The sequence below is a fragment of the Melanotaenia boesemani genome, chromosome 10 (assembly GCF_017639745.1).
Source record: "Melanotaenia boesemani isolate fMelBoe1 chromosome 10, fMelBoe1.pri, whole genome shotgun sequence".
Classification (NCBI taxonomy): domain Eukaryota; kingdom Metazoa; phylum Chordata; class Actinopteri; order Atheriniformes; family Melanotaeniidae; genus Melanotaenia; species Melanotaenia boesemani.
Genome location: NC_055691.1, coordinates 32795790 through 32817917, shown reverse-complemented (window position 1 = coordinate 32817917; position 22128 = coordinate 32795790). Strand labels below are relative to the sequence as shown.

Sequence of the window (22128 nt, the reverse complement as noted above, 5' to 3'; positions counted from 1 at the left end):
GATAACATTTGCAACTTTAAGGTGCAGTGTACAACAAAATCAAAGGTCAGTGACAGAAAAAATTAATATATCATCAATACTATGGTGTCTCTGGATGAACAAGCAACTCTTTGTAATGAAGTGAGAACAGAACTGGCTCTGTTTGATACTTGCTAGAGTGCCATTTGGGATAATTAGTGCCTTAAAATGCACAAAGAAGAAGACAGTATACATGTAGGTGCAGAGATGACTACATGTTGTGCAGTCATCGCTGCGCCTGAGGCCACTGGATCCACTTGCAGATGAAAACATTTTTATGTCAGGGAGAATTTTGGCTACTGACAGCCACTGTATATTCATAACTGTGCTTGCATTGGAAGTAATTTCTATGCTCATCTTTACCACTAGATGCCAGTAATTCTTACACTATACCTTTTAAAGTCAAGAATTAGATACAAACCTGCTAACAGGCCACATGATTTAACAGTCTTTTTGATTTTAACTGGACTATTTGTCAGTTCAGACATTTCCACAACATGCATGCATTATTTAAATGACAGGCCAAAGACTGCCTTTGACTGTGTGTGTACACTATAGACGCAATGGCCATGAGCGGCTTTTTATACACTTGCTTTCAATGTGAATGCAGCAAGCTGCTCACTGATCACTATTGTTGCAAATTTCTAAACCCGTCTGCTCTGAAATATGAAAGCTAAACTAATTCAATTCAGTAGATTTGCTTCACAACAATGCCCTCTGAATACTGGTGTGGGTGTGTACAAGCTTTTTTTATCTGCTTGTGAGTGTATGTTTGTAGTGCGACTCTGCAATAAGGTCATTCCATTTTCTTTCAGGCTGTCTAGTATTCTTTGAGTATGTGCTGGATGTCAGGGCTTTTGTGTTTGTTTCCATCCAGGCATTTTGTTTTTTGGTTATTTGAATTTTCCTTAGTGGCTGCAACTAGCTATTAGTGAAGTGCAAAACATTACAGGAGCTTAAAAGAGAGAGAAAGCGGGACGTCTCTGTCCCTGACCCATATTACAGCACATTATGCATCTCTGTGTAATCTTGCTTTTCTATGCCCTACACACCCACAGGCCTACACGCACACTTTCCACCACTCCACATTTTATCTTTTCTTCCATCACATTTTCTGTCTTTGCTTTGCTGTTTCTTGATCTTCTCTGTTACAGCCCCTTTGTCTTTATTTATCTCATCTCCAAAGCCTTATTATGCCCCTCGTCTTAATGCACTCTTGTTTTTCTCAGAAGCGAAAGAGCTGAACTAAAGGCCAGGGAGTGCAGCACTCAGAGCTGAGCCTATTCATCAGTGTCACAGCAGCCCTCCACTCAGCTTCATTACTGACTACCTAATGGCACAGATCAGTACAGTTTATTTGCTATAATTAGCTAGCTCCATTTGGCCAGCCCCAATGAACCCTACTACACTTGCCCCCTGCCATGCCACCCTGTGCGTGTGCATGCACGGTTGCTTGGCTGTTTGGTGTAAAAAAGCCATTAAGAACATGTACTTCCTCCACTGCCTTGTTACAACCATGCCTTATGACTGATTGCAGAGTAAAAAGCCTTTTAAAACTTTATAAGCTTCCTGCTTGTAAAAGCACTGTCTTAAATTGAGAATGCAATGCAGATAGAGAGTGATGGAGATGAAGAGGAATAGATGAGTGATTAATCACTGAATGGCTGATTAAGTAATGATGATTGAATGGGTGGACATGTAAGCATGTGGGTAGGACATCTCTCTTGTGGTTAAATCCCTTCTTCAAGTCTATTTTAAAGTTTCTATCCTACTCAAGTTCCCATTACATCCCTCACCAGCATGCCAACCCCTCCCCTTAACTTTCAGTTTCATCCTTGTGCCCTCATGCATGCTCCTCTTTTACAACACATTCCCTTCTCACTTTATCTTCCCCCCTTCGTCCTTGTCTTGCATTCCTAAAATCTGCAACCTCTTGTTTCTTCTTCCCATGCAATTTTAATCTTGTTCTCCAACGGGGAGGATGCAGAGGCAAGGGGTGCATTCAGTGTTCCCACATGATGACGCTGCAAGCTGTAGGGGGAATACAGCTGATGTCACTCAGATGGAGTCACAGTGTATTTACTAAGTAGACAACATCAACCTGTCAATACACACAACACAACAGTGTTACTGCACACCTCTTCTGTCCCACTTCTGTGAATTCTTTATGTCTGCTTTGCTGTCCACATTCTTTCTACATGTTTGTGTTTGCTTTTTTCCCCAATTTTAATCACAAATTTATTATTATTATTATTATTGCATATCCTTATAGGTGGGTAATCCTGCTCAGGAAATCAAAGGGAAATCTAATCATAATGACAAATTACAAATAGAGCCAAAATAATCATTCATAGTGAACCCCTCAAAAGAATAGACATAACAAACTGTATAAGCACAGTAACATGAGGAAGGTATAGGTGTTGCAAATGCAAACGTTTTTGTTTCAGCATTTGAGAAGCAGCTGGTCTCCTGGGATTTTAGTGCAATGGAGAAAAGGAAAACATGCCATTAGCTGCAGTTAAGCAAGCAAAACCACCTTGACTGTGAAGGGAGGTCAGGGACAGGTGGCTAAACTTTTTTAAGCTATCAGCCAGGTAGGGTATGCCTGTTAGCTGCTCCATACTACAGTGATCTGCAGAAGGGCATTAACTTCATTAAACCTTAAGTCAGCAACAGCAGAATACCATGCAGGTCTACAAACAGGCTGATGTAGTCAAAATATTGTAAAACATCAGTTAAAATACTTTTAGATTTCTGCCTTTACTTCTAAAGGTCAATTTTGTTGTGATGTTCTGATAGGAGAGTTAGGATTTCAAGTAAACTGTAGGAAGTCATCCATGATTTCTGACTCATGTTAAAATAAACAAGCCGGTGGTAACTGTGTAGGAGGACATTTTCCTTTTTTTGGCTTTTGTACAAATTAGGTCCCCTGATACCTGTTGTTGTGCTTCATTTAAATGCCAGCAGCTACTAATGAATAATTGCTGACCAGTAACCCTTTTTTTCACATGAGTAACTTTCTCACAATAAGGCCAGAAAAAATCTTGTTATAACTGGAAAAATGAAGCTGAAGGTGACCTCTGCCTGCTCCTCTGGCCTGCATGTCTCAAATCGAATTAATTGAGTTTGCAGCGTGAGGCTAAAATAAAGCTGAAAAATCTTCTAGTGCTGTAAATAAAAGCATTTTAAACATTCCAGGTTCACAGCTTCAGAAATGAGCAGATTTGCTGTACATGTCAGTTTCATGTTAATATGTAGTTTGGGATTGTTGAATTCATGCATCTTTTTTTCTGTTTTCTGGACAATTTATCGACAGGGTCAAATAAGCCCCTCTGAAATCGCCTTTTATGTCCTTGTACAAGAATGTGATAACGTGTTACTGTGCAGAAATATTTTTTATTCTTCTTTTACTGTTAGGAGCGGCTTGATTACCCTGCAGCTTGTAGCCTTGTTGGTATGTAGACACCAGCCCTTGGCAGCTCTCAGGTTGTTAAGACTCTAAAAATGTGGTAGTTATTTCAAACAGGGGTCCTCCTTCAGCTCTTTGTGTGGCTGAGCCTGACCCACACACACTGCCTGGCTGGGACTTCGGCATAAAATCTGGTGATATTAGGGAATGTGGAGGTGTGCAATAATTTGGGCACATGTATTTGTGCTTTGGAACTGGTGTAAGACAATGGGCAGGTGGGGTTGTGTTATTCAGATATAACTGTATGCACTTTATTTTCTTGTATTTCACAAGAATAATACATTTTTGACCTCTTTATGGGCATTGAAATCTGTTATTGGAAATCATTTCTAAATTTCTTTAATACCCATGTGCTGTTTCACCATCTGTTAAAGTTTAATCCATTATGACCAGATGCAGCCTTTTTTCTGCCTTGTCCTTCAAGCCTGGAGCAAAAAAACGTTTTCAAAACACTGTTTTGCAATTTAAAGTGTTGATTAAACAGTGATTTAAAATGTCAAAATCTAATCATTTAAAAGTAGAAGGTCTAACCTCTGAAATGAGCCACATGAGCCGTTTTTGAAGCAACATCAGCACATAAATTGCTGTAAAGGGAATTGACATTCTGTAACCATTGTGCGCAGAAATGTGGAATTATTGCATAGCACAGATCCTGAGGCCCTCCAGAGAATACGTTATTATTAGTCAACATGTCATATGTGCTTATGCTGAATTTGTCATACTTAACCAGTTCTTTTTCTTTATATCCATAAGACTCAATTTTCCTCCCTTTTCTCCTCTAATTGCCCTTCTTTTCTGCGCTTGCTTCCCTGATTCTGTGTTTAGCATTCTGCTGTATCACCATTCTATCAGTTAACATACAGCGGAGCACCGCCTTGCAGTAAATCCAGCGCTGTCAGTCCTGTTTAAAGATAAAACAAGATGCAGACAATCCTTGTAAGCAAGCATATGCATATAATATGTGTATATGTGCTGGAACACACTGAAGTACGTATGAAATGTCACACACACACACAGCTCTGATGAGAGCTCTAACAGCCGCAGTTGGCTGAAAGCTATGGAACTTAGAATATCATTAGTTTTAAAAGGGCAGCCAGGCAAGGTGAACTTATTACTTCTCAAAAACAATGGAAGTAGGGAGAAAGTTTCCTGTAAGGCTTGTCTCTGTATATAGACCTCACCCACGTAAACTTTTCACTTTATCATGGTTTTTAATATACTTTACAGATCTTATCTGCAGAATTCTCACAAAACCAGTCTATCTGTGTCCTCTGGAGGTTGAAAATTTGGTTCTTCATCTTATCTGCACAATAAACATTGCTGCTGTTTTCGCAGTGGGAGACATGAACTGATAAGGCAGAACATAAGAAAGGCAGCCCCGTAATGATTAGTATTCTGCTTGGTTTCCTGCTGGTGGCAGTGCTGATAGTCAATTGGCTTCCATTAACCTGCTAGTTGGCTCTTCATTACTTCATTAGAAGTAGCGTGGAGGCTTGAGGAAGTTCCGTTTCAGTCCAGGCACTGACTTCTAAATCGCTTCGATATGGTCACTTGCTGTCTATCTGCAAATTCTGTCTTTTGAATCCTCTTTAATTTTATGTTATCAACCAGAGAATTAAAGCACCTCATTATTGTTACTTAGACAACCACCCAGTGTTGGATGAGCCACGTGTATGCAGAACCATCAGAAAAGCAAATGCTCCAACACAAACAAACTTCACGATGATAATGATTTCAGTGCTGGTATGTTGTTGATCATCATTTCCACATTCACATAACTTGAGGTAGTTTTTCTACAGCTACAAGAACTCTTTATTTTCTCAGGAAAGGGATTTATTTAAAAGGTATTCTCTTCACACTTTACACAGCTTTGCTTCATAGAGTTGAAGAAGAAAATGAATTATGTTTCAGTGAATACTTGAAATTTGCCTCCTTGTGTTGGTTCTGTTTCCATCAGCTGTTTTATTCTCGCCCCAGTGTTGGTAATCTTTTCTTTATTTATCAGGCACACCAAGCAAAGCTCAAATGATTTTGAGTTTACGTTTGAGCACCTATTCTGCGTAGCTTTTTTTAAAATCATGTCTTTTTGCGCATACGCATCAGTTTATTGCAGTTAGCCTAAATTTGTCTGTGTTTTATGTTCTGTAAAATATTGGAGGTCATGTTTGTGTGGTGTTTATGTATCCTAGCCTGTTATGTGGGAAAGTTGGAATAAGCTCTTTTTAATCTTCAAGAAGAGCCGATATGAGGTTTTTGTGATCCTTTAGCTCATGCACATTGAAGGAAATTGCTTACATAAATGATGCAAGCAGAAAGGGGTCTCACCTGGGTTCCTGGTGCCCTGCATTCTCTGTAACAAATGCAGATAAATGGTTAAGCTCATGCAGTGTTCACCCATGACAAAAGAACAAAAATAAGCAGAATAAATATGTGAAGTTACTATTCATTTTCCATTCGGGTGATTTTAATAAATTTATTACATTTTATTTTCATTATTCAAAATTGAAGTGTAAGGTCACAACTTGGAAATTTAGACATCCTGCCTTTTTACCAGCAAAGCAAGTCAAAAGTCAGATAAAGTCTAAGTGGCTACTCTTTGGTGTTTGATCTGGTAGAGCTATGACTGACCCTTTACGTACCACCCACGTCAAGTTTGACTGCAGCTTTCACAGCTCAGCTGCCGTGGTGAGTTGTTTATTAGAAAAATTCCAACACTCATTAGCTGACATTAGTTTTTTGTCTTTCCTTTACACAATTACAGATGGGATGAGAGGGAATTCATTGTGATCATAGAAATCTTCTCAAGTGTTTCATTTATTCCACAAAAGGAGACGATTCCTCAGATGAAAGCATGTTTTCATCAGTTGTCTGAAGCTTGTGAAATTTCAAAGGGAATAAAAGAGGACATGCAAGAGAATATCCAGATAATAGCAAATTATCTGTACAGACGACATTTGCTGGTACACGCAGAATCTGCAAGACTGGTTGTTTGAGAGAGGGAAGAATGCATATTTTGTTTAGTTTTCTTTTCATTTGGACTGATGGCACAGAGCTATCTCTTGTGTTTGTACATGAGGATGATGGTGGAACATCCACAACCACCGGGGTTCTCCTTCAGAAGCCATCAATCTCCTCACAGCACAGCCCCTCCTCCCTCCTCCTCTAAACCACCCATGTCCAATTCAACTCTCTCCGACCTGTTGTTAAGAGGACATATTGGAAAACTATTAGCTCTCATTATACTTTATAGGCACTCCTTCTCTCCATTCTGTTTTTTAATCACATTCTACCCGCCTATGTTTGTGAGTGCTTGCACATCTGTGTGTGTGTGCCTGTATGTGTGTACACGACATCCATACTTGGACAGACAGACCGTAATGAACCAGTTTTACTGTAATGCATTGAGGTTTAGGAGACCGCAAAGTCAGCCCCACCCACCACCCCTCATACACTCAGTCACAATCACTTTTTATGGGGAAGTCAATAGCACTGGCGCCACCTTTTATGGCAGTCCACCCAAGCTGCAGCAGTGTTGTGCATTCATGAACCATGTCAGCCAAAATGGAATAGAGTGCAGTGCAATACAAATAAAAAGAGATTAGGGTGAATTGGGTATGGATTCTCCTTTTAAAAAAAAAAAAAAAATAGGAGGAGGAGACCTTTACAGGAAGTGTTATGAGTATCCATTTGGTTTGTGTAACTTCAAATAACCAGGGTTTCATAAAGTGCTGAGTATCCTGTAACTGCTTGGAATTGAATTGTGCTCCAGTTTGGTCATGGATATGTGTGGATATGTGTGTGTTTCGCTGGCTGCATGGAAAAATTGCTACTTTTTATTTTTTTATTTTTTCACACATGTAGTGAGCGGTTTTAAGTTTTGGTTGTTCATTCCTGGTCGAGGCAGCTGTCGTCATTGTGCAGTAAAACTCCCGTAATCCATCTGTGGCATGACAGAACATTAGCTATGGAGCAAGAAAAGTTATTCTCTGTATTTGCCGATAACTTTCTTTCTTTTTTTTTTTTATTGCTTTTCATTTTCTCTCCCATCTCCTCTTATTTTCCTTTTTGACAGTTTTTTTTAATCCCTCTCTCTTGTCTACTTTCACATTTCCTATTACATTTTTTTTTTTCGCCACTTAATCTCCTTTTTCTCTGGAATCCTTTATCTGGGTTTGATGACATTGAGTTGGAAGAAAAATGAGTGATGGCTTGAAATTAGCGTTGACTGCAATGATGATGGAAATGGAGATATTTATAATTATAATCATGCTATTGGTGATGATAATGATAGAGATTAGAATGACAATGATGCTATAAATGATGATGAATTAAAATGGCGATGAGGATGATGAAGGCAGCGACAGTAGTGATCATGTTGGTGCTTGCTCGCTCTCTGAGCTGTGTCCTTGTTTTTACTGTGGTCCAGATGGAGAGAGACAGACGGAGGGGACGGACGCCAGCCGAAAGAGGGATGCTCGCTCCTCAGCTGGACACCACAAGAGTGAGGACACCAGTGACAGCAGGGAGGACGAGGCAGCAGTGAGTCTCTCTTTCCTGTCTCACCAGCCAAGACAGTGTGATGTCCTTACCTAAACACACTCCCCACTCCACCCGCGTTCTTCTGACTAAACAGCACCAAGGTTTATTGCTTGTTTATGTACGGAGCTCATCAGGCTCAAACAATTCTAATTCTCATCTAAGTTAAAGCTCTGTTCTGTTCTTTTTGTGCCCACTGATTAGTGCATCATCCTGCCAGTGTCCAAAATCACACGTTCTTCCTTTTATAAGCAAAGAGATTATGACATTATGATGAATCAACTTAAAATATGTGAAAGTATTTAGGTGGCATCTACCATCAGATTTTATTGTTTGGAAACTTTATTTCTACTGAATCACATCTAAGAGCTTAGCCTTGTGAACCCACCCACTGCAGTGAATTTTAATAACCTTTCAAGTTCTGGGAGGCCACGGCTCAAATCACATTGTTGAATACATTATGCAATTCAACCTCCTCTTCTTACATTAGAAGGGAAATTAGACTCAATGATATTCAACAGCAGAATATGAGAAAGATCAGTGCATGGTACACGTTTTAGTAAACCACAGAGAAAACCTAAACTTTTTGTGTTAACTACTTTATTTCTTATATATTAAACACAGCCATGATATTAAGATCTGTTCCCACTTCTCAGATCTAAGTATGTGCTGAGATGAAAGGCTCATGTTCCCACCAGGAAAGGATTATTAGGAAATTCCAACTCAGTTCTCTGAATAGACCCAATGTTTTACATGCAGATGTTAAATGTTTAATAAGACTGTCTGTTCAGATGGATTACAAAAAGAGATTTTGCACTTAGAAGCAATAGTTTCTAACCTTCTGTTAGGAATTATTGATCCTCTACATATAGTAGGTGCTTATTTTAGTTATCTGCTCTCAAAAGGGTTTTAATTGATTTTAGTTTGGAGGTGAAATAAAAGACTAATTGAAAAACATGGCCCTGCTTGTAAGACACACATTTGAGATTGATTGTGTTCATACAGTGCATTTTCGTTTCTCACATTAATTGCAGACCTGTTTTATGGCGTAAAAGTTAATACCCAACCAAGTTTCACCTTTCATTGTCTGGCTGGCAATTTCTAATTAATGACCTTTTCCTCATCCTCAGTTGACCAGCTCATGTTGACAGGCAGTCTACCTCAAGCTTGTGTCTTGCCTGAGGCTCAAGTATCTGAAACTACTTGAGTTACAAAAGAATCAGGCCATGAAGACGGGCCGTCTGCACTGATTAAATATTCAATGCATATTTGGTTTTGCTAAATGTTTGATATTGGACAAGCCCTTTAAGAGATGTAGACAGATGCAGCGTAATTAAATGAAACATTTTCAGTTACTGGTGTTTTTGATGTTTAAAACGTATATGCCAACAGGAGAAAATCATTACGATACCTTTGGTTTGGAAGGAGCCCCGAAGCTGCTGTACTTCAAATTAAATTAAAAACAAATGTTAAATTTGCGAGTCTTGAGGTTGTTTCCTTTAATAAGAATTTTAATATTTTCATTCTGAACACTTTTTCTTTTTAGTACAAACTAATTTAAATGGAAAAATAACAGTGACTGATGTGAGCACAAAGATGACTCAAGTCAAACCAGTTTAACTGATTTCTAACCAATATGTGCAGCAGTAAAAGAAATAATAATCATACAAAAAAAATAAGTATGATGATGATGATAATGTTAACGATTCCTTAACATTTTATGCATTAACAATTTGAAGGGTAATTTTTTTTTCTTTAAGTAATATATCATTTAAACATTTACTAAAAACACGCTACTGATGTCAAAAAAAGCTAACTAGGCCAAGAGCAGTCTACATAATGTTAGCTTTTAATATAAAAAAGTTGCAAGTACCTAATTACATTGTTAAAAAAGTTTAAATTTATGCAACTATTCAAAAGACTTAATCTAGGCTTTTTTCAATTTTTTGTTCACTAATTGAAATTAAGTAACTGATCATATCTGAATACTTGTCTAATTAATATTTAAACAGGGTAAAAACGATTGTTTAGGCTGTTCATGTTACCTTGGGTTGGACGTACAGTAAACATTATTCAGATCAACGATGCAACAGCTCATCTTTTACCTCAGATTAAAGTATTGTTGAATTTTCTGCATTAAAAGGCCATTTTCTTTAATAACACAGCCTCTCACCTTAGCACAGTCAGCTGGTTGCATGCATGATGGGTTCAGGTTGCTTAAAGCAATATGCATTAATTTCACTGGATTGGCTGAAAGCAATATTGAAACTACAAAGCCAATCAAATACAAGACTCATAATTTGAGCACATCTTGTTAAATAAATGAGGCCTATCAGCATGAAAAATTGTCTTCTTAAACAATCTGACGCTTTGATGGTGTTATTCTTAATTTATTCACTTAGCTGCAGTTATCTGCAGTAAGAAGGTATTCCTTCACAGAAAAAAAAAGATTCAGAAAGTATCTGAAGAAATGGATTAACATGAGCTTTTATTTAAGGATAATTTGTAGCCAGGTAATGACCGTTTAAGTAATAATAATCGACTACAACTATTCTTTGAACAGGGAGAGATTATGGAAATCCCAGAGACTGGCATTTACAGAAAGCAGAATGCAAAACTTCCTCCTGAATCTTGTGCAGCTCCTCCTGGAGATGCTGGTTAAAATCAGTCAATGCACTTATAATCAGAGCTGCAACTAATGACTATTCTGATAGTCGATTAGTCATCGACTAATAAAACGACTAGTCGACTAATCAGATTATGTATCTCATAATTATTAAATGGCTCATATGCATGACAAAGCGCAAAGTCCTCTTTACAAATCTCACATGTATTTAATTTATTTTGTAAGTGTAATGTGAAGTGTTCCCAGACTTTTGGCGTCCTCTGCCGCCGTTTTGTTCCTTGGTCCGCTGCCATATTTTTCCCCTGGCGGACTTTATTGTGCATGTGCAACTCTTAGCAGAGATAGGGAAAACGACAATGTCTCACTCTGTAGTTATTTATTTATTTATTTTTTCCGACAATAGTCGATGGTTAAATTTGTTGTCGACTGCTTTCATTGCCGACTATTGTTGACAACGTTGACTAATCGCTGCAGCCCTACTTATAAAGCTAATTTAATCCAGTTTGAGTCCAATCTTAAAGCTAGAGAGTGTGTGTGTGCTTCCTGAACCAAAACTCTGATAATGTTAGGCTCTGTCTCTGATACTACTTTCTAGTCTCTAGAAGCCACAGTTAAGTGAGTAGTGTGAAAGTGAAGCTCTCTGTTGGGAAAATATGGAACAATGACACCTTTAACCTACAATGGAGCTTGGTTAATAGAAACTTTATATGTGAGCAGATAAATGTTAAATTCTGTTCTGGATTTAACAAGGAATCAGCGAATCAAAACAAAATTCTGATAAATACAATCTCTCCTGTTAATTCTCATTCCAGAGGTTTTTTAGAGAATGTTTGAAACAGCCTGCAAATGTTCTGCATCACTCTGGGAGAGGATGCTAATTAGCTTATCAGTTATATGTGGCTGAAAGAAGGCAATCTTAGAAATATGTTTTATATGCAAGTCTAAAGACAGATCCTAATTAAAATGACTCCAAGGTTCCTCACTCTAGTTGTGGAATACAAGGTAATGCCATACAGAGTAACTGCATAGCTAGACAGTGTCTTTTTGAGTCACTCAGGTCTAAAGACACCAACCTTTGTCTTGTCTGAGTTTAGAGTACCGCTTGCTATAAAATAATATATGTATGACCAAAAAAAAAAAACAAAAAAGGAGGATTAACTTACTTTTTCCCTACCTCTGCATGTTTCTGACAGATCGGACATGAAGATACAAACTGTGGAATGTAGCATCACCTTAATATACAGCAACACAACATACAGGCAGCGGTTGCAGGAGTACCACAGAGAGTTCAAGTTAAATCCCAAATTGTTCCGATATCTCTGTGCAGCTGTCGACTAGCTGAGGGGACCCAGCGAGAGAACAAGATGTATCTTATTTCATAAAATACTGTCGTCTTCAAAATTGATTTAAACGAAAGCTTTAGGAAATGTGCTTGAAGAGATAAGAGTCATGAGGGGAAGCCGGCAGGGTGTTTTTTTGAATAGCCTCCCTCCAAACTCTAAACCTGCCTGATGGTGTTAGAGCCTCTCTTCTGTAAAACTCAAATGAAATCTTCTCTCAGAATGAGCCAGAGTCTGGCCCCGAGGCTCAAATATTCGTCTGCACTGTAAGCACTTTGCTGAAGTCACTAAAATGTGTCAGAAAGTTTATAGCCTCCTCTTTATGAATTTTAATAGCCACGCTTTGTTATATACTTCCTAACTGACAGGCGATAGATGTGGTTTGTTTCAAATAATGATCACTTAAATGAACTGTGCTCATACTTGCACAGTAAACATGTATTAAATCATCACAATTACAATATAAACAATAGAACTACCCCTCTACAGGAGGTGCTTATTTCGATTTATGGTCTGTATAGTATATGACTGGGCTCCGTTTATGGTTATCTATATCACTGGTTTATTTGTAGCAAGCATTTTATTCTCTCAGTTAAAGTGTGTGTGTGTATGTTTGTGTGTGTTAACACTGCATATTCTTCAGACCTTAGTGCAGCTAGTTTAATCTATAATTTATATGCCCATTTAGAGTCTCTTTGTTCCAGCAATTCTTGACCTTAGTGACAGTGTGTGCGCACTTCCATTTGTTTAATGTCTCTTTACACTTTGTGTCTCATTCAACACTGACATCTCGAAGACATCCAAAGCTCCAAAATTGACTCCTTCAGCTGTGGTGAGGCTTTGCCAGTGAGCGCTAACAAAATGTCAGTGCCAAAGGGCAACTCTAAAGTCCGTGTTTCTGGGTCCGATAGGAGAGGATAAGTTCAACGCTGGACGTGTATGTGTGTCAAAGACAAAGACTGGGAGATTTTAGTGTGTCACATGAGCTGTAATTTGGGTCAGGTGGACAGAAGGCCTCCTTTTTTGTTTACCGCCTTTGTTAAGCTCTGCAAATGCTTTGTGCAGCACAAAAGACTCACTAAAGCTGCCATTTCAGAAACCTCAGACAATAAAAGCAAAACAGGCTGGAAGAAAAAAAACCAACACAAAATCCCTCGAAGTGTTGCTAAGTCAAGATAATAGAAAGCCCCAAAATGGAATGACCCCATTGTAATCACACAGCAAGTCAGGTTCTGGCAGCAGGGACTTACAAGGACCCCCCAATAGAGAAGAATATTGGTGCATCACACTGTCCAAATAAATTAAATGAACATTATTATGTATTCCCTTGAGTTCCTGGTAAAAGCCCCATTTTACCTTTTACAGTTTTATTTTCTTTTCTTTTTTTTTTTGCGCAAATGGGTCGAGAGTTGTGACAGCAGAGGAAAAAGAAACAAGTGTAAAAACATGGGAAGAGGGTAGAAGAAATGGTCAGACATGAGTTGATGGAAGGATACAAAATAAAATCAGAGGTAATGGCAGAAAACGGGAAGACCGTGCATACAGGAGGCAATTCTGCTCCTTTTTACATGTGTAAAAAAGCTGCAACTCTTTGCCTCTGCACCTTTCTTTTCCCTTGCAAATGGCTAAAATTGCAGCTTAAATAGTTGACAGTTTGTCATGGTTTGCATTTGCAGAGAGGTGTTTATTTTTTCTTTCTGAAAGACAAGGAATATCTTTCTGCCCACCTGTGTTCTCTCTAAGCTGAAATCTGCCAGAGATTTGCTGCCACAAAGCGTGTGCATGCTGTTGTGTATTTGTGTGCATTGCCACCTCCATTGGACCCTCCAGGTGGTTTCCACCTTTTTCACACGGGCTGACAGCTTGGCATTTAGATTATTATATGCAGGGTGTGTTTTTGTCCCCGTGCCATTTACCGCATACATATTCCCATGTTTATGTGCATGTGAGTGTGCATGCTTGTGTGCGTCTGTTGTTAATATGGATGAGACTCGCCATCTTTGCTCTGCCTTTCCTGTCACTTGCAGACTGCTTTCATGGGTCTAACCCTTCATCTCATGTACCTGATGACAGGGTGCAATGATGAAGGCAAAAAGGAAAGTTGAAGATGAAAAGTTAAGAAAAAAACAAAAGAAACAGACTTCAGAAGATGAAGTTCAGCTTCAGTCAAAGAAAATATTGTCTAGAAATCTGGTAGATACAGAATACAATACCATATAATTTCATTTTCATGCTATATTTACAAATTTTCTCATTATGATAATATACCTGCTAAAGATGAAGCTTTACAGCAAACTTAATTGATTCAAGTGTATAAGACCTTGTAAACTGTCACGACTGAAAAATTCAAATACATCTATTAAATAATCACCATTATTTAAAGTAGACTTGGCATGATCCATTCCAGTCATTTAATTCTTAATCTCTATTAAAAGGAAGAAAGATTTTCTTCTGGGGGAAGGATTCTCCTGATGGTGAGAGGATTTAACTGAATTTTCTTCTGATTGGTTGGATTCCTGGAGGCTTGCTGAGGCTGTTGGGGAGGGGATTCACTGCTGGTCAGGAAGAACTGGCAAAAACAAGCTATGTTTTTGAGCATGGCAGTGCTGCAAGAAAATGTCTAAAATGGTCATGGTGGATGCTCTCATTGCCTGAAGAATATGACTGTACAAAGAGAGTTAGATTAGAGTTCCCTCTGCATAAAAATACTAAAACTGTATCTGTTTCAACCCTTCAGATGAGCCAGAAAGCACAGAAAACATTTTATGAGCCATTTAAAGGATCAATATCTACAATTTTAAACTCAAATACAGCAAGAAGCAGCTGTTTTCGCTGTTAAATTTTAGTGATTTTCTAATGGAAGCTTTCACTTTCTCACTGTGAGTGCCACAGATGAAATTCCTTTGTTCTGTGTTGCAGCAACATATCCATCTGAAGAAGCATGTTGCTACATGAGTCACTGACGCAGTTTTAAAGGTTTGAAAAGGTTCTCAACTTTCTTATTCTAAATATGGATTCATAGATTATGTTTCGTTAAATGGCAATGTCGACATTAAACGCCTCGCTATGTGATGACCTAGATATTTGACACCTCTTTATGCCCATCACATTGTCCATGTTGAACGCCGTTGACTCTTGTACAAACACTTAGGAAGTAGGAGGACAAAGACATCAGTCTGCAGACTTTCATGTAAGACATTGATACCCTTCCCACACGACTTTTTCCACAGATTTTTCTCTTCACTTTTCTAGATCACTCATATTAATACGTTAGGGTAATTGTGCCAAAAAATTCATATTAATATGTGATGCTGGCTTCTCCTGTGGATCTTCTGCCTCAAAAAGGACAATTTCATCTTCTTTCTTAAAGATAGACTATTTCGCCTGCACTCTGCCTCAGAAGCATCATCGAACCGCTTATTCATCAGCTGTTATTCATAGACATGGACAACCGAAGAAAAGACAAACAAACACAAAAAATAAATTAAAGAGGCAATTGAAATCAGAAAGCCAGTCAAGAACACCGTCAGCAGTGATGAGGAAGCTTGTATGCTCTCACACAGAGATCATTGGGCGGCGAGGACAACCTGATGGATGTCAGGTCCATCATTTGGCCATGTCTAAATGTATTGGTAATAAATTACCAATAAATCATAATCAATCTCACTTTATTATTATTTCATGGTAATGCAAAAGAACAAAAATTCCCATGTAGCTTTTACATAAGGTCACAGTAAATTAATTTTAGTAGATTTTTTTAAATATACTTTCAGCCCTTTATTTCATACCCATCATGTTCCGACAAAGGCTCGACCAGCAGCTACTGGTGCTTTTTACCAACAACTTTAATAAGACACTAGACTGTAACAGGATAGTTAGCCAAGGTAGCCTGCAAATAAGCTCATGGAGATGATGGACATGAGGAGGATGAGACTGCTGACATACTTTACCAGCGGGTTGAAAGGAGGGGCTGCACCATTGTCTTTCACCTGACACAGATTTTTAATCATGGTGGCAATTTTACTGCAGCCTATAAACCTCAGCAGCTAGGCCTCATTGTTAACCTCCAATTGCTTTCAGGGCTGTAAATATGGCTGCCGTATATTGCTCTGGCCTTGCTGATAGTTTATGGTGGGGGAGGGAAGGATGTGTTGATGGCTGCAGGAGACTGCAGGGAGCATGGACTGACTTCTAAATAAACATATGTTTGCTCATCAAGCATACTAAACTGCCCCACATAAGCCTGGTGCTGATGATGGAGTGCTTTTTGTTCTAGCTGGATATTAGACTAGTGTCGCTGCATAATTGCTGAGTTTTATATTTGCTTTTTAACAATGACATACAGTATGACTCATTTTTTTATTGTAGCCTTTCATTTAGCATTTAAAATGTTTTCAATGATTAATGGATGCTTAACGGTGATTCATAGTGACTCAGTGACCGTGACTCCGATATTTGGTTGGCAGAGTTCTTTCCTACCAACCAACTGGGTCTGCAGCTAGTCAAGTAGAAACGGATCTCCCATGAGATATTTTGTGCATCAGCTTGAGTGCCCTTTGGCATCATGTCTGTGCTCATGTGGTCTTTGCTTTCCTCTTTTTTTTCCATTGATGTGTCACCTCTGTTGCAAAGCCTTATCAACTGGGTGTTTGCAGTCTACAGGTGCTAAATGGGAGATAGAGGCATGATGGAGAAGTTATGGAGAACTTCTCTCATGATATACCCCAAGGGTTGCCGGTTCGATCCTGGCCCGGTCGAGCTCATTTCGAGGTGTTCCTGAGCAATACACCAATAAATGCTCCTGATGGGTCGTGGTTGAGCGCCTTGCATGGCAGCTTCCGCCGTCAGTGTTGTGAATGTGTGTGTGAATGGGTGAATGTGACGTACATGTAAAGCGCTTTGGATAAAAGCGCTATATAAGTACAGACCATTTACCATTTGACCATTTACCATGAAGGCAACAAAGCTGTGAAACATGGACTCATTGCTAGTAGATAAGTGGGTCAGTTCTTCCTGGACAACCTGGAATAGCACCAGAAGGTTAACAGAACGTTGGCTGTAAAGGAATGAGAGTTACGAATATCTCATGAAAGGCTACTGAGACCTAGATATGAAGCAGATATATTGTGCTTTTATATGTGAGATGATCACTTTTTTTGAGACAAACACATTATTTTAAAAAAGTATTTATATAGCACATTTAAAAACAACAGTTAACCAACGTGCTTCACCATAGCATCAGCAGTCATATAATAGCAAATAGAATTAAACAATAATTAAACAAATAATTAATTAAAATTAGATTTAAGGTGATTATGTTGTTTTTACTGTATGTACTCTATAATCAAAGGACAAGAAGTGTATATAAATAAATTTGGTGATCCATTTTAAAAGACTTTTGTAAATAGTGCCTCCTATGCCGCAGTGCATATCCCCCTTGATAATTACTGTATTCCCTTGAGTTTACATTATTTAGCTTCAAATAACTTCTTTTAGCCATAAGCCGTTAATAACTTTCTGCAACTTTCCTGTAATTTTTCAAGCTTGCGGGTGTTGACAGCTCTGTTGAAAAGGGTTATTTGAGGATTCGGTCCAGGATTGTTTTTCCTCTGGGTGTTTCATTGCTTTCACTCATTGTCACTATCACCTCTCAGGCATTTGTCAGCCTTGTGTTGGTTCACTGAGGCTGGAGAGCCAAGCTGTAGGCCAGCAATAAACTCCAAGGCAGGGCTGCAGTGAGGTTTGCTTCATACTCAGCTACCCACGACCAGATGCTGACAAAGTGGAAGCTTGTTTCTCAGGATCAACAGCTCTGTGTGCCTGCACTGTACAAACAGACATGCTTTAGGAATAATCTGTAAATGGACAGCAAAGTATGACACTCACATCCTCTGAGATAGATTTACTGCTCTCCCATTTTGGGCCTTTTAAGCATTTAGCATAATTTCCATCCTTTATATCCCAGATAGTGAGACTAGTGAGATAGTGAGAATTATAGTGTGGGATCAGCCTCAATCCTTTTAGTCACTCAGTTGAAGATTCCTGCACTTTTTATAGTTGCGCTGGCTTCTCATGGCTGGCTTTTCTCCAGTAGTGGTCAGTCCTAAGCTGTTATGAGCTGACTGTTACTGTTTTCATGCTGGGGCCATGCTTAGTGGAAGTCATTACTGATGGACTCGAGATATGACACTAGTCTGTAGCTAGACTGGAGCTCTTTATAATCTCCATCTCTCAGGGGACAACTTATGTTAGGTACAGGTCAGTCATGTCCAAAAAATAAACTTTGCTAAAAAAAAAAATAAAAAAAAACAACAAAGAAGAGCAGTAGATTTAAACTTCTATAAAGTTCTTACTTTGGGGTTCCTGGTTCAGTTTTAGATGAAATAAGCAGGAATAAATGGAGGAAAAGATTAATTGTTCCTTGAAGTTTTGCTCAAGACTGCAACGTTCATTTTGTGTCCTGATTTCTATTACATTAATAAAAAAAAGGGTGAAATAAATAAATATTCAAGATTGTAGGATCTAAAGACAAATGTCTAATCTCATCTGCCTTTTAAGTCTGATCACTGCACATAATGCCTTTGAGTCAAAGAAATTGATTTTTTCCCCCTATGAGTGTGGCAAGGTTAGAGAGGCATTGATTTTAACACTCAATTCCAGTTACACAAAAATTACAAGGTGCATTGAAATCTTATTGCATCATTATCAATTCCCATCTAACATCAGCATTAGGATACTTGAGAACAAGTGACACTGATGGTCAAAGGCTTTGAATGTTGAATGTATGCAGCCCTGCAGGAAAACTTATATAATTCTTTGAGTGAATCTTGAAAAGGCGTATACTCTTACAATGCCTCTGTGTCTGCCTGATGAAACAAGCAAATGTTGCTCCTGCTGCTGCCTGATAAAGGGAAACATAAATTGCACACCTCCATTTTCTCCTGTTGCGTAAAGACACAAAGAACCGATTAACAAGAGAAAAAGGAGGGATAAGACTGTCGTAGGAAGAAACTATACAACAAATCCAAAGCCTTCTTTCTCGTTGTAATCTTTCTTACCAGATCTGCCTTCGATTGTGAGTTTACAGGCGAGGAAGACTTGACACTGTGGCTCCTTGGGATAGATAGATTGATAGATGGAGTGATGATAGTAATTGAAATGAAAATCAACATGTGGGCATGTTGTGTTTTAAGGAAGAGGCGATTGATTTGCATTCCTATGGGAACATTTCCCACTTTCATCAGTATTCTGTTTGCCAGAGTTAGACAAAGTGCCTTACGTCAGAAGGGTTGGAAGGGATTTTCTGTTTTACTTCTGTTTTCACTGTTTCTATAGGTGCAAGCTTTCAGTTGCCCCCCCTCTTTTTTTTACTCTTTCATCTCAGAGTGGCCTCCAAACATTAAACAGTATTATGGGGAGCTGTTTAACTCATCAATGTGCTGTGAAGCATCAGACTGCAGAATATGTAAACCTCTTTGTCATATCAATTTCTTCCCTCTACTCGTTATTCTAGATTGTGTGTTTCCAGTCTATTCTGAATCGTCTCTTGTTTGAACCAGACCGTGGGTCTCACTCCTCATTGATCTCAGCCTGTCCCCCTGCTGTCCAGGAAGAAGCCAGACACTTGGAGCCACTTGATTGATCTCTCAAGATCTTTGACTGATTCACTATCAGTGGTCACTCATCGGGGTCTTTGCCCTGTCAGCACTTCCTTGCCACCCGTCTCCACTTCTCCATATCCCTCTCTCATAAAAAAGAATATATACAGTAGTTTATATGATAGTGTTTATGCTTCGATTGAACATTTATGATCTATTTGCGAACACTTCGTTATAATGGATGCTTGAGTAAGTATATAATGCCTGTTGTCAACAACAATAACAGCTGATGAATGATTTATAACAATTAGACAGCTACAATCACACACCTGCAAAAAAGTCTTTATATGTGTTACGCAGCAGTTATTTTAACCCGTTTTAACCCTTAAAATTGCAAGTTTACCATGTAGTTATGCAGTGAGATAAAAAAAAAAACATAAAAACCAGATAATGTATTATTAAAAATTTAAAGTTGTGTGCATGGAGACACTGCATGGTAATGGGCAAAAACATCAGATTTGGGCCATTTATCCCTGCAGTGTGAATGTAGCCTTTTACTCCATTAAGAGGTTTTTGTTGTTTGCTGTTATGAACTGTTTTTATACCAGTTATGGATGGCTTCACAGCAGGAGTTGCTATCAAATGCAGCAATAAACTTAAAATATATTAATGTGTGTGCTCACAGGGCAGATCCTGTTATAATGAAGTGTTACTGTTTGCATTTCTCGTTATTATACCTAGTTTAAAATTAATCACTTTCTCTCTCGGGGGCTTTGTTAATGAAGATAAATTTCTTTATTTGCCATTCCTAACCATTAATTTGTTGTTCATTTTGAGGAAAGGGCAAATGACACCAATTTTAAAGCTTTATAAATACTCTGTCTTATTAATCATTATCCCACCAATTGGCAGAGCCCCTCAAGCACTTGCCCAAATGAAAGGGTTAATAGTCACAAATGAGAACTGGCTTAAAAATAGTTTTCCAGGTAATTCTTTTCTTGTGTTTGTAATGTAAAGAGAAAGAGTTAGGGGTTGGAGTAGAGTACTGATGCATTGTGCTATCATATATTGATAGCTGTGCACTAATCGAGCTGATATAGAACTTCATGGCTGACATCACTAAAGAGATATTTTGAGAAAATAAAAAAGGTGCATAACGTCATTAAAACACCTTTCCAATCGGACAGCACAGGGCGGGTCAAAAATAGTTTGGGCTTATATTTCAGCCAGTTGCTGATACAGGAAATAATGGGTTAAGAATTAATTTAATTAAATTTCAGGGGCTTCCTGAAGCAAACAGCCTTCTGTAAAACAGCTGAAGATGAAAACTGTGGTTGATTCTACAACAGACATTTTTAATCTACAATGGACTATTTTAAAGCAGTACCACTGAACTTTGGCAGATTTTCACAGTTAAGCTCCCCTAACAGAGGCTGATTCAGGATCCTGCTTGCTGTCTGTCTTTTCTCTGAGCTCTCTCCAGACAGTAAGTCAGTCCAGTGTTGACTCTTGTCTTATCCCTTGCTCTATCACTCTTTTTCTCACTTCCTCTAGTAATGTCCTCCTCTGTTTCTTTGCTGTATCAGCCATGGTGCAAATTTAAAATGGCCAGTGTGTTGATATCCAGTTGTTGACATGTGACTCCATCCCATAATGCAAAATACAGCTGTCATGTGATTCCCTGAGCAGAAATGTGTATAATGAATATCAATGTGCCATCAAAACAAGTCAGTCGATGATAAGGTCAGAAACTTGTAGATGCAAACTTGAAAGTTTTGGCATGGCTCTCGCAATCACCTGACATTGACATCATCAACTCTATGGGTGCAACTTTAAAAAACAAGAAGCATAAAAAAAAAACCAAGACGCTTACAGAACTAGAGTATTTTATAAAATCTGTCTGATCATATATGATGCAAAAACCTTCTTTCTGATCTCTTTTCATACATTCATCTTCTAAATCTGTGTGATCCTGTTCAGAGTTCTTGAGGTCTGGATCCCATACTGGTTGACATTTATCAGGAGGTGCACCCTGGACAGTTGACCAAATCTCAGAGCTGACGCAGGTGACTGCACATTCATACAAATAACTACAGTCCAAATCCAGAACCCTCTCGTTGTGAGACAACAGTGTTACCCATTGCTTTTAACTTGAAATAGAAAAATATGGGAAAAAGGTTAAATTTAGCAAATGCATCCTTAACTTAATGCCTTTTGGAAATCAGACTTTTTTACTGTTATCACTGTTCACAGGTACAACATTTACTACCAGTGTCACAAGTGATAAAACTTTTTGTCTGCAGGCTTAAATGGTGATACGCTGTCCATCCTTGTATGTGTTGTTTAACGTAATCTCCCCCTCCTGCAGCAGTTCTGTTTATTTCCTCATTAAATCTCCAAATCACCCTTTAAATCAGCTTTGTTAGTGTCTCCATTTCCAAAATCCTTTCCTGGCTAAACATTTTCTTTCTCCTCATCATTATCAGACTTGTGCCTCCTCATTGAGAAAAGTAGCATGTTCTCCTTTAAAATATCACTTTA

At 38.5% G+C, this 22128-nt stretch overlaps 1 protein-coding gene across 2 annotated transcripts in view; it reads left to right on the top strand.

The window, feature by feature from the left end:
* b4galnt4a (beta-1,4-N-acetyl-galactosaminyl transferase 4a) overlaps nt 1-22128 on the top strand; it is a 135400-nt gene that overhangs the window by 34208 nt on the left and 79064 nt on the right. For both annotated transcript variants that reach the window (XM_041997985.1, XM_041997984.1), the window contains exon 3: nt 7914-8026. In XM_041997985.1, coding sequence (XP_041853919.1) covers nt 7914-8026 — 113 coding nt within the window. The remainder of the gene's footprint in view (nt 1-7913; nt 8027-22128) is intronic.